Source organism: Rattus rattus, chromosome 1 (assembly GCF_011064425.1).
Source record: "Rattus rattus isolate New Zealand chromosome 1, Rrattus_CSIRO_v1, whole genome shotgun sequence".
In the NCBI taxonomy this organism is placed as follows: domain Eukaryota; kingdom Metazoa; phylum Chordata; class Mammalia; order Rodentia; family Muridae; genus Rattus; species Rattus rattus.
The window spans coordinates 4,797,018-4,809,269 of record NC_046154.1 but is presented as its reverse complement, the minus strand read 5'-3'; the positions used below and the strand labels follow the sequence as shown (position 1 = coordinate 4,809,269).

The window sequence follows — 12,252 nt, the reverse complement described above, 5'->3', positions numbered from 1 at the left end:
CTATTCTAGGGGCTGTATGAGCTGTGTATTCCCTGGTCCTTCATCCCTCTTCTCATTAAAGTGTTGGATTTTGTACTGAGCTCTGTGCCATCCTGAAACCATCTGTTCTTAAGAGATGAAAGGAGGGAAGATATGTTATCAATGTGTAGCTACAGGGCCCCAGCCTAAGGATCACAGCACTATTATTATAACTCATGGTTGTGTTTAGGCACAGGGATAGCCAAGAATAGAGAGGGCTTCTGAGTTCAAAACTAGGATCTGAACCCTGTGGGCAGTGCAGTAAATGAGTTGAGTAAGCCTATTCTTTGAATGACTATTTCCTGTTCAAAGGGACTGGCTCATTTGCTAGGCATTCCTTCTTTTTTTTTTTTTTTAAAGATTTTATTCATTTATTACTGTTGCTGTAGACTGTAGCTGTCTTCAGATACACCAGAAGAGGGCATCGGATCTCTTTACAGATGGTTGTGAGCCACCATGTGGTTGCTGGGAATTGAACTCAGGACCTCTGGAAGAGTAGTCGAGTGCTCTTAACCGCTGAGCCATCTCTCCAGCCCCTAGGCGTCCCTTCCTTAGACCAGCATCTAGAGACAAGTATAGGCCTGTCCCCTACCCCATTGCAGCCTCATTAGCCAGAGCATACACGTAGTCTGCCTACATTTTGTCTGAGCAGCAATGCTGGGGCTAGTCAGATCCTGCTCAGGCTAACTTCATGCTTCCCTGTCCCTACACCAAGGAGTTAAGAGGTGAGTCAGCTCAATTGCAGTGGTTCCCAGGCATGGGGACCATTGAAACCAGTACATGTCATTTGTGGGCCCTGGTGAGAGAAAACAGTTTATCCTGGTAGCCCCTGTCTTAGGGTGGTATGATCAACCTTTCCTTCCCTCTAAGGGAGTGTTTCTTAACTGTAGGTCTCTACTCCTTTGGAGTTGATTGACATTTTCACAGGGGTTGCAGAAGATCTTGAGATAACAAATATTTATGTTACAGATCATAACTAGCAAAATTAAAGTTAGGGACTAGCAATGGACATAATTTTATGGCTGGGGTCACCATGATATGAGGAACTGTATGTTTTGCCTTGTCCATATCCTCTGCATCAAGAACCCTGTGGTTCAGGTACAGTGGTACTGTTGTTCACCGGTCACTTGTGTTTGATGCAGGAGGCACTATATCGCTTCTTCATCGTGTACAGTACTCCAGGAACTTCTAGAACATAGAAAAGAAAACCACCATGACGTGTTAACAGTAGGTTTTGTGTTAGGATGTTTCATCCCAGCACTCGGGAGGGAGACTAAGGCAGTTGGAGGCCAATGTGGTCTCTGTGGTGAGTTCTAGGCTAGTACATAGAAAGACCCTGTCTCAAAAAGTGTGGTTGAGGAATGTAGCTTAGTTGAATGTATTGGGAAATTTAATAGAGCCATTGTACCTGGCATAAACTCTGTAACCCTAACCCTGAGTGATGGTGTACCTAGGCTTTGAAATAATCTTTGTTAGAAAAAAAAAATCAGTGTAGACTTTTTTATCAGTAAGAGATTATTTCTATGAGCCATCACCTTAGCAGCCACATTATTAATTAAGCTAATAACCTGCTCTATTCCAGATGTTAAATTTTGTAGAATTTAACCAAGAGTTTCCAGAAAACAACCCAAAGAGCAGAGACAGATCCTCAGTGTATAAACAGATAAGAGTGTATCCAATGTTATAGTGCAAAATTATGAATTCTGTTCTTTCAGTTTAATGAAAATTAAACATTCAATTAAGTATTAATTAGATGACCATCATGTAATGAATGACTAACACCTGTGGAAATTTAAGTGTTGACTTAGTACTAACTATATCCCTGTTTTGATCGTTTCTATAGTAGAGGCTAGGCTTGTTTTAATTTTTTTTTCCCCTTGAAGGGATCATTGATAGTGAGTTAAACAAAAATCAAACAGATAACAAAATTCTAAGTTTTGGTCCAGCTGTATTAGCTCATGCTGCAACAGTGGAGCCTCTCCTGTCATTCCTTGGAACTCTGTGCTCTGCGATGGTGGGCCCTGGGCAGAGAGGCCTCGGCAAGCAGCTCACAGCCAGAGAGCCTTGCGTTCCAGCTGCCATGCATTCCATCCAATCTTTTGGAACAATTCTGAGTATTATTTACAAATAATACTTACATAGGGTGAATATCTTCCGTATTGTCACTGGTGCTGCCTTAACTCACTTTCATTTCTGAGCTGTGATTTCTGTAGGTTTCCAACTAATCTGACATAATAACCTTGAGGATATTGGTTTTTTGTAGGCATTTGCTGCATACTGAATGGAAACACCTGAGGCGGTGTCTTTATGACCTTAGGAAACCATTTCTCAGTTCCTTCATAAGGATCCTCTCTATAGGTCCCTGATTAGAAAATGCTACCAGGAAGATCCTTTTTCCTTCTTTAATTCTACCCTCTGGAGCCTCTCTACTTGCACCTGTAACTTTTATGATTGTGCAGTTTCCATTTTTCCCTTTTCTAAGTCTGTGTCCATGTAACATAGGAGGAGGTGCATCTCTAGCTTCTGGACCCTCTTCATGTCTTCTTCCAAAGCGAAGCTTTGTTTTCTTTGTTTTGTTTTGATGTGTGTGAGTGCTCTATCTGCATGTACACCTACATGCCAAGGGTTAGGGCAACAGAGTCCAGTATAGATGGTTGTGAGCTACCAATATGGTTGCTGGGAATTGAACTCAGGACTCCTACAACTGCAGACAATGATCTTAACAGCTGAGCCATCTCTCCAGCCCCAAAACATTTTTATCTTCCTTTAGACAACATTCTTCTCTGCAGACTGAAATTCCTGTCCAGAGCGTTGTTGTTCTTATTTCCCTGTTCCACATCTAAGAAAACTTTCCCTGACTCTTCACTCTGCAGCAGGTCCAAAGCATTGGAAATTAATTCACACGAACCTTTAGGTATATATAGTTTCTCCTCTTTGATCTCACCTCAAAGCTCTCAATACTTGTTTCCACACTGTCAATTTTAATTGAATGTGAGTTGCCTGAAACCAGTAGCAGTGCCACTTGATTAGTACTAAAAGCTCCATAAGCTGTTTATCTTTGACTTTACTCCATTTCCTTTTAACAAGCATTTTAGCAACTGCACAGAGTGCCCCTCCAAAGATGGAAAATTCCCCCATATTCCTACCAAATCCTGGAGTCTCGCTTACCTGTGAGAGTGCTTTATTTACCTCCAGTCCTGGAGTATTCTGGTCCCCTCTTTTCTTCAAACCCCACATACACATTGGGCACCAAATGCTGATACACTGTTTCACATGGGATGATTAAAGAGAGAAGAGAAAGATGTAATGAAGTCTTGAAGCAGCAGGGCGGTCAGCCTCTGGACTGAACCCTAGAACAGCCTCTGCAGAAGTGTTTTTATTGATTGTTACATAAAAGGTATCTTTAGCAAGTCAAACGAATACCAGATCCTTTGATCTGATCTGAAGGAGCACATTACCTAAGCAATTACCAACCATTACAAGATTTTCTGGTTTGCCAGAAACGTCTTGCTACTGAAGTCATGCAAAGGTTTTGAGTCTTCTGTAGGAAAAGCAACTCCATAAATCTCAGATAACAATCACTGATTATTTATAAGAGGTTACTTCAAAGTCTAGGTATGCCATCCCTCAGAGTTTATGTCAAGTACAATGGCTTTATTAAATTTTCACCTATAGGTTGGAGATTTAGCTCAGTGGTAGAGGTCCCCAGCTTCGGAAAAAAAAAATTTTTTTTTTCACCTATAGTTGCATGCTTGCCTAACTTGTACAAACCCCTGAGCTTGAATCCCAGCACGGCATAAGCCAGGTATGGTGGTGCATAGTTATAATTCTAGCACTTTGGAGTCATAGACAGGAGTGTCAATAGTACACAGGCTTATCCTGAGCTATATAGTGAATTTGATACTGACTGGGTCACTTGAAAAAAAACTTATGTCAAATAATAAGGGCTGGAGAGAAGGCTTGATGTCTCTCTCCCAGATGATCCAAGCCTTTAGTTCCTAGACCCACACTGTAAGGCTCACAACTCTTGTTCCAGGGGATCCAATGCCCCTTTCAGGCCTCCATTGACACCAGCCACGAACTTGGCAGAACACATACAATGAACAGATCTCGTAAATTTAAAAACAGTAAAAAATAAAAAATGGACAATGTTCAACAAACTTCACAGCTAACCGCCCTGTTAGGATAAGACGTGCTGGCTCACTCAAGCCCTCCACCATCAGGCTTAAGTAAGGCAGGTACCCTCCTCCACCTAGGCTGCAACAGGTAAGCCCCAGTGTGGGGCTGCCTTTGGCCATTAACACTTTTAAATTCATCTTTATACTCTAAAGAAGACAACACCTAGACCCTCCCCTCAAATCTTCTACCAGTGATCTTTCTTTTTTTTTTATTTTAGACAGGGATTTACTATGTAGACCAGGGTAGCCTAGAACTTAGAGATCACCTTCCTGTGCTTTCTGATCAGGAACAAACTAAAATCCTCTGGAAGAATAGGGAGTACTCTTGACCACCCAGCCATCCCTTCAGCCCCAGCAGTGCCTTTTTCCTCAGGTTTTTATAAAGGATTGATCCTGGCAGTTCCAGATCTGCCTTAGCAAGGTTAGCTTACAGTAGCAGTACAATGTCACAGTGTCACAGCTGTGTACCCATGTTTTATTGTCACTATGGCCAAGCAGCTACCCAGCCCTGGTTAGGCATGTGCTGTTTTGGCCTGGAGCCTGTTGAGATATAGGGCTGGCCTCAAACTCAACAGAGATCTATCTGCCTCTGCCTCAAGTGCTGGGATTAAAGGCATGAGCCGCCGCCACCCAGCAAAGTATAGGGATCTTAACAAGGTTAACTTTACTCGTCTCCTGGAAGACCAGAAACTTGCTAGTTCTGGGATTGTGTAAGGAGAATGCTCTGGTTGATCTGTTTACAAAACAGTTTCCACTTGGCCTTTCTCTTATTGGTCCCTGACTCTACAAAGCCCTGTCTGGGCTTGTTGTGAACATGACCACCTCTCCGATGGATTTATTCATTTCCTTGGATTTTTTTTTTTTTTTAATCTAACTAGGTAAGAGTCCAGGGAGAGAAACATCATTAAATAAAAGCTGAAAAGCTGGCCGGGGTTGGGGATTTAGCTCAGTGGAAGGCCCTGGGATCGGTCCTCAGCTCCGATAAAATAAAATAAAATAAAAGCTGGCCATATTGAGATCCGGGAGCACCAAGGTGAAGGCTAGAATCTAGAGGGCACCATTTACCTTCTGTGGCTAAACCCAGGGGGAGAGTCTGTGAATTGAAGATAAGAGACTAATGTGCATGAACCTTCCTGTTTAGGTCAGTGCAGTGGATGGCTCGGTGGGTTAAGTGCTTGCCACATAAGCCTGACAACTTGAATCAGATCCCCAGAAGAGAACCAACTCCACACAGTTGTTCTCTGACCTCTACATGTGTGTTATGTCTCAAAACACCATGTCTTTTCCAAGATAAATACCTGCAGCATCACCTCTGAAAGGTAGGGTACGTGCAGCATCACTTGGTGACCTCGGTTACAGAGCTGGGACTAGAGCCTGCAATGTCTGCCTTCCTATTGGCTTATGTAACTTTTAGCTAGGTTAATAATATCTGGGAATGAGAGAGATACTTGGCCACTTTCTGCTAAGAATCCCCAGAAATCACTCATGCAAAGCATAAGTAGTTCCTCAAATGGAGAACCCTAGTCTTGCACGTACCCTAAAGCTGACACCCCTGTCCATCAGAGCCGGCAGGACTTTCTGGTCCACACGGAGGTGCAGTATGGATTGCTAGGCTCTTGCCAAGGGAAGCAACACCCATATTCTGAAGAAGCTGCTTTTAAGGTTTTGGATAAAAATTAACGTGTGAGGATTTAAAAAATTTCCCCAAGGCACACTAAAGAATTTAGGATCTCTTGCGATCCTAAATTAGCGGGGAGAAGTGGTTGTCAGGTGAAAGGGGCAGGACCGCCGAGCAGGAACAGGACAGAGTTCCAGAGACCTCATAGGACCACAGGACTATTTTTTTAAACGACCTACTCCTAACAGGAGGCGTTCCGCACGTCACTTCCGCAGGTACCCGGAAGCTAACTGGCTTGGGTGAAAGGAAACAACGAAGAAAAGAAATACTGTTAAAGGCCACGTGTACGCAGAGAGCACTGTCCGGGATCGTGGGTGCATATAGGGCTTGGTTGTTTTTTATCTGGAAACAGCGGCTGAGGGAGCGTTCCCTCTAACCGGAAGCGATCGCTTGAGGGCACTCAAAGACCGTGTTAGGACAGAATCGGGCGCCAGAGGGCGCTGGGTAGGATCAGCAGCCGGAAATGATCAAGGACAGAGGAGAAATGGTCAGTCCTAACTTCCGGGATTCGGTAGGCCGTTCGGAAGCTTGAGGGAGAGGCCTGTTGGGAAGCTTAAAAGATGAGAGGCTGCGGGGCTCGGTTGGCCTGCGTATGTTTGGTGCGTGCGAGCTCGATATTGTCCTGCGCTTTGGGTTTCGGTGCCTGAGCAGAAACAGTGGGTGGATGGCTTACAGGGATCACATTGGTGGAGTTAAGTAGGGACAGGATTTAAGCTAAGAGCGACTTTTGAAGATGTCTCCTCATTGCTGGTCAGGGGGACCCAGGGTGATGGGATATGTGAGGCATGTGGCCTGGCCAATCGGCGACGGCTGAGAGCACAGCCCACCGCCGCAGCGTGACCTCAACCGGTACCTGTATTCTAGCTTTGAGCACTGCGGCCGGACCAACAGCTCACCATGTTCCTGGCGCGCCTGACTTCACAGCTGGTCAGGACTGTTGTTCCCTGGGCAGGTAAGAGGCCCTTGGACACCTAGGTTGGGGATGGGAATCATAGCGGCCCAGCTCACCTTCAGTAGTCTTATGTCGTTACTGGAAATAAGAGGCTGACCACAAACTTTCCTGAGAACTTCCATGCACTATGTAAGGGTACATCACAGTTTCAGCCCGAAGAATAAGGTGCAGGACTTCCCGTTTGCGTGTACGTGTTGCCCAACCTGGGTAGTAGTGGTGTTCTGATCTAGTGTGATCTCACTAGTAGCAACTGTGTTGTTTCCCCAGGTTTCAGTCGTTCCTGGCCTGGCTCTGGGCTGATTGGCAGCCATGCTTTTCGACCCCTTTACAGTTTGCAGCCTGCAAGCCCAAGTTGGGCTGCCTCCCTCCCTGGTAAGAGGGCCCAGTTAGAGCTTGAAGAGTTCCTGGTCCCCAGGAAGATGGCCATCAGTCCTCTAGAGAGCTGGCTGACTGTTCAATACCTGTTGCCCAGACTGAATGTTGAGGTCCCAGTGACTCTGGCTCCCTCCCAATTCTACAAATGTCCACCTAGCCAGGGGGAGGAGGAAGCCAAGCAGGGAGACAGGGAAGTCTGGGATGCCACTCCAATGCAGTGCAAAAATGTGCTGAAGATCCGAAGGCGGAAGATGAACCACCACAAGTACCGTAAACTGATCAAGAGGACACGGTTTCTACGTCGTAAAGTCCGGGAAGGACGTCTGAAAAGGAAGCAGGTGAATGCAGGCTCTCCCTTGGACCTAGGTGGACAGTGGTTAAGAGTGTTTGGCTTTGCTCAGAATAATACATTGGTTGTCTCCTCTGCCCTTGCAGATCAAGTTTGAGAAAGACTTGAAGCGCATCTGGCTGAAGGCAGGCCTGAAGGAAGCCCCTGAGAACTGGCAGACCCCAAAGATCTACATGAAGAACAAATAAATCTGGGTTCCCGTCCCTCTGGCCCTTGCACTGCTGCTACCTACCTTTTATAATAAACGTTGGAAGGACTCAATTATTCTAGGCTGGCCTAGAGTTTCTCTGACTTGGTGTGAGATCTCTTCAGGTAAAAACAGACTTCTGTCATAGGAACCCAGGGCCCAAGAGTGCCTAGTGGTCCTTGACCTCCAGCCTGACTGATCTGCCTTCTGACGTGACAGCCTCCTTCAGAGACGTGTGCTCTGGGATCACTGTGAACAGCTCCAGGGAGGTTAGCTTCAACATGAATACTGATGGTAGAGTGGCCTGGGTGGCCTGGAGCTGAGGGGTACGTGGGTTAAGGGGAGTGGTGAGGTAAGAGATGAGCTGTGAGGACTCAGGAGGGAAGCAGGAAAGGGAAGCCCAGATGTCTCGAGAGATGGCACATGGTCCTCTCTAGATAATGAGCCCTTTTAGTTGCCCTGTTGGCTGGGATGGTCTCATCTTGCCACAGAGACAGCATTGGCGGGACTTGCCAGCTTTTCCAGACGTGGAGGCCTCCTCTTGTTCCCTCGGCCATCTGTGTTCTGGAGTCCTCAGTGTCCGTGGGGGCGCTAGTCAGGAAGGTTACCTGGGTGGTATGTTTTGGTAAGTTCAGCGTTGACGACTTTCTAAGGAGGTGCTGTTTTAGAGTCTTAGCTTGAGGTAGAGACCCTCATGACTCCAGTATTCCTGTATACATTCAAGAGGAATGTATGCTCTGAACAGTTGAGGGCCTGGAAGGACCCTGTGCTTGTACACCAAGTTATGAGGGAGCTAGCATAAGCTTGGGAAACTGAGCAGTGCATCTGTTTGAACAGTGCATCTGTTAGGCCGTGCGGGCCCTCATGTACCCTGTTCTCCGATAGCAGCTGAATTAACAAATCTAGGCTAGACTACATGATATTGATAACCAGATGTTCTTTGGGCTCCAACTGGGCCCCTGACAGTGAATGAAATCAGTAAAAAGGTTTCTAAAGGCCTGGTCCCAAAAGAGCCTTGTGCTCGCTGCTGAAAGATTGAAGCTGATTGGATGGAGCACTAAAATCCTCTACTGTAGTTGTGCTTCTACTAGTGACCATAAGGGGGCAGCAGCCAGGCTCTTGGCCTCCCACAGACCCTGGCAGAGGACCAGAGCAGCTGGCTGAAAGCTCCTTTCAGGGCTCCCCAGCTGTGGTACTCTTTCTGAGCCTGGACCTCCTGTGGTGAGTAGAACAGGGGTCCTAGGGCCAGGACCTCAAAGATGGAGCCTTGCTGAAGTGGGGCGTGCTCTCTCTGATCCAGTTCTGGCCAAGTCTCACTGTGTGTCTCTCTGCATTCTGCTGGCACTTTTGGCTGCCCACAGCTGCTCCTGGTATTTCCTTCCAGCCCTGCCCAGAAGCTGCCCTGTGGCTCACCCCACACTTCCCTTTTAGAGGAAAAATGGGGTTTTGATTTTCTTGTCTGGAGCTAAGCTTCCAGATTTTAGAAGAGAGTGCTCTGGGATCACCGTGAACAGCTCCAGGAAGGTGGGCTTTATTGTGAATACTGATGGTAGAGTGGCCTGGGTGGCCCAGGCCCAGGAGTTTCAGCTACCACGCTGGCTTCCAGCCAGGGTATCAGCTGGAATCCAAAGAAGAGGCTCGGGGCTACTTCACCTCATGGTTCCAACAGGGTAATAGGCGGATTTTGTTTTGTTTTTGGAAACAAGGTCTCTGTAGTCTTGGCTGTCCTATGTAGACTAGGCTAGCCTCAAACTCAGATCGTCATGACTTGGCCTCCCAAGTGCTAGGATTAAAGCCATGTACCATTCTGTCAGCCCATGGGCAATGGTTCTTAACATGGCCTGAATCTTCTAGAGACATATTTAGTTGTTAGAATGGGGATCAGAGACAGGATTATTGCTGGATTCCTTCAAGACAGGAACACACAACTACTGCATAATCCTATGCATAGAATCAGCCCCGAGGATGAGATTCTTATTCCCTATGACATAGAAGACTTTACCCAGGGCTGGAGAGACGGTTCAGTGGTTAAGAACATGGACTGCTCTTGCAGAGGACCTGAGTTCAAATCCCAGCAACCACCTGGTGGCTCACAACCATCTGTAATGAGATCTGATGCTCTCTTCTGGTGTGTCTAAAGACAGTTACAATGTATTTTTTTTCTTTTTCTTTTCTTTTTTTTTTTTGGAGCTGGGGACTGAACCCAGGACCTTTCGCTCGCTAGGCAAGCGCTCTACCGCTGAGCTAAATCCCCAACCCCTACAATGTATTTTTATATAATAAATAATTTTTTTTAAAGACTTTACCCAACCAAGATCTCAGCAGAAAATTTGAGGATTATATTTTTTTTCTTTGTACCTGCTCCCAGGTCACAAGTGGCTATCCTTTCTTTCCTATATAGGGTCTCTATCGGCCTTCTACCTTCTGGGATACATAACCCCTTAGTATCTCCCTTTTGTAGGAAAATGCTATGAGGGTATGCTTGTGATTTGGTTGTTTCCAGCTGCTCAATTCGATCCCTCCTAGCATGGTCAGAGTTCAGATTCCAGCCAGGCCAGGACTGGAAAGAGTGGTCCTCAAACCATGTTGGGTACCCCAACGCCAAGACTAAAAGCTAATAACTACCTCGGTGTGGTCTGAGAGCTTATCCCCACCACATGCCTGCTTAGCCAGCATACTTACCTAGCGTATCCCTTAACTAGTAAGTGTTCAGGGTGTCCACATACACAAATTCCCAGCTCTGCTGAGGATCTTTGGTCAAGGCATTGTGCTCCTGTGTGGGATGACGTACAGCTGTGTGAGGGTAGACTGATCCTCAAGTGGGCCTCCTACTGTCAGGGAAGTGTGTGGCTGGCAAGCACAATATGTCCTATATAGAGCAGAATCTAGGAGAAGGACCGTCCCCTTGAATTAGTATATGGCTTGGGTTGTCCTGGCAAGAACATGGATTAGGGTTAGGATTGGAAATTGGAAAAATGTTTCTGTGTCTAGGACTGAGGCTGCTGCTTAGGTCTTCTTTCTCCAGCCTACTTTTACTAGGAGAACTGAGCAGTCCTAAGTGCAGAGCTACAGAATCCCAGATCAAGAAGCCTAGGGAGTGGGTTGGGGATTTAGCTCAGTGGCAGAGCGCCTAGCAAACGCAAGGCCCTGGGTTCAGCCCCCAGCTCCGAAAAAAAGAAAAAGAAAAAAAAAAAAAAAAAGAAGCCTAGGGAGTGTAGGGTCCCTATAAACTCAGCTTGGGGTCTGGAGGAGCACTGCAAACTCTAGTACGGGCTGAAGGTGTAAGCTTAGTTGGTAGGCGCTTGCCAAGCATACAAGAAACCCTGAATCTAAGACCCAGCACTCAAAGAATGGATTAGAAATTTAAGGTTGCCGGTCCCCAGCCCCGAAAAAAAGAGAAAAAAAAAAAAGAGAAATTTAAGGTTGCCAGGTGTGGGAGGCAAAGGCAGGCTGATCTCTGAGTTTGAGGCCAGCCTGGTCTATAGAGTGAGTTCCAACATAGCCAGGGATATACAGAAAAAGCCTAGCTATAAATATTCAAGGTTATCCTTGGCTATATAGTAAGTTCAAGACCAAAGTAGGCTTAGAAAAGACTCAGTCATATTTTTGTTTGTTTGTTTCTGGAGACAGAATTTTAGCCCAGGCTAGCCTTGAACTCACAGAGATCTGCCTGCCTCTGCCTCCCAAGTACTGATATTAAAGGTTTGTGCCATCACATCTGGTACTTTTTAAATTATGCTCTCTTTTTAAGATTTACTAATTTTATTTATCTGAATACACTGTCGCTGTCTTCAGACACACCAGAAGAAGGCATCAGACCCCATTATAGATGGTTGTGAGCCACCATGTGGTTGCAAGGAATTGAACTCGACCTCTGGAAGAGCAGTCAGTGCTCTTAGCCACTGAGCCATCCCTCCAACCCTATGATCATCTATCAAAGATATCCTCATCTACAATTTTAAAAGTGCTCTTCCTGACTAAATCACCATATTTTTTAGCTTTCCGCGCCTTGCTTTTTGCTATCAACTCTCACTGTAAATCTGCCTATAAGCAGCAAGAACACAACATTGTCCTGAAATTTTGTCCAACAAATTAATTAGCGTATTAGTTTTTCAAAGTTCTTTTTCCCTGCACGTCTATGTGCAATGAGTAATTGCCTATGGGTGCTGGATTACCTGGAGCTTGAGTTACAGACAATTGTGAACTGCCAGACTTTGGTGCTAGGAACTGACATTAGGTCCTCTGAAAAGCATCAAGTGCTATTAACCTCTAAGTGAGAACTCTTTTTTTTTTTTTCTTTAATTTTTTTTTCTTTTCTTTTTTTTCGGAGCTGGGGACCGAACCCAGGACCTTGCACTTGCTAGGCAAGCGCTCTACCACTGAGCTAAATCCCCAACCCTTTTTTAAAAATTTTATGTGGGTTAGTGTTTTGCCTCCATGTGTGTCTAAGTGAGGGTGTTGGATCTCCTGGGACTGGAGTTAACCATTCTGGTGTTAGGAGCTACCACATAGGTG

At 45.8% G+C, this 12,252-nt stretch overlaps 2 protein-coding genes across 5 annotated transcripts in view; both read left to right on the top strand.

Annotated features, from left to right (window-relative positions):
- LOC116891772 (ubiquitin-conjugating enzyme E2 R2) overlaps window positions 1-12,252 on the top strand; it is a 618,378-nt gene that overhangs the window by 180,606 nt on the left and 425,520 nt on the right. The gene's annotated exons all lie outside the window — the stretch shown is intronic.
- On the top strand, window positions 6,092-7,819 carry Aurkaip1 (aurora kinase A interacting protein 1). 4 transcript variants are annotated; one of them, XM_032893035.1, is made up of 4 exons: window positions 6,092-6,158; window positions 6,739-6,826; window positions 7,094-7,539; window positions 7,637-7,819. In XM_032893035.1, exons 2-4 carry the CDS (start codon window positions 6,772-6,774, stop codon window positions 7,736-7,738), a joined length of 603 nt encoding a protein of 200 aa, XP_032748926.1. In that variant the 5' UTR covers window positions 6,092-6,158; window positions 6,739-6,771; the 3' UTR covers window positions 7,739-7,819. The 4 variants fall into 4 exon arrangements, with proteins under 4 accessions (XP_032748926.1, XP_032748910.1, XP_032748917.1 ...); XM_032893019.1 differs by having other exon boundaries at window positions 6,118-6,473; XM_032893026.1 differs by having other exon boundaries at window positions 6,141-6,385.

What these genes read in the sequence shown, in the direction of transcription:
- Aurkaip1 (XM_032893035.1), top strand. Translation starts at nt 6,772, where the DNA reads ATGTTCCTGGCGCGCCTGACTTCACAGCTGGTCAGGACTGTTGTTCCC. An exon ending in GACTGTTGTTCCCTGGGCAG is followed by an intron (nt 6,827 to 7,093) that starts GTAAGAGGCCCT and finishes TTGTTTCCCCAG; the next exon opens with GTTTCAGTCGTTCCTGGCCT. An exon ending in GACGTCTGAAAAGGAAGCAG is followed by an intron (nt 7,540 to 7,636) that starts GTGAATGCAGGC and finishes CTGCCCTTGCAG; the next exon opens with ATCAAGTTTGAGAAAGACTT.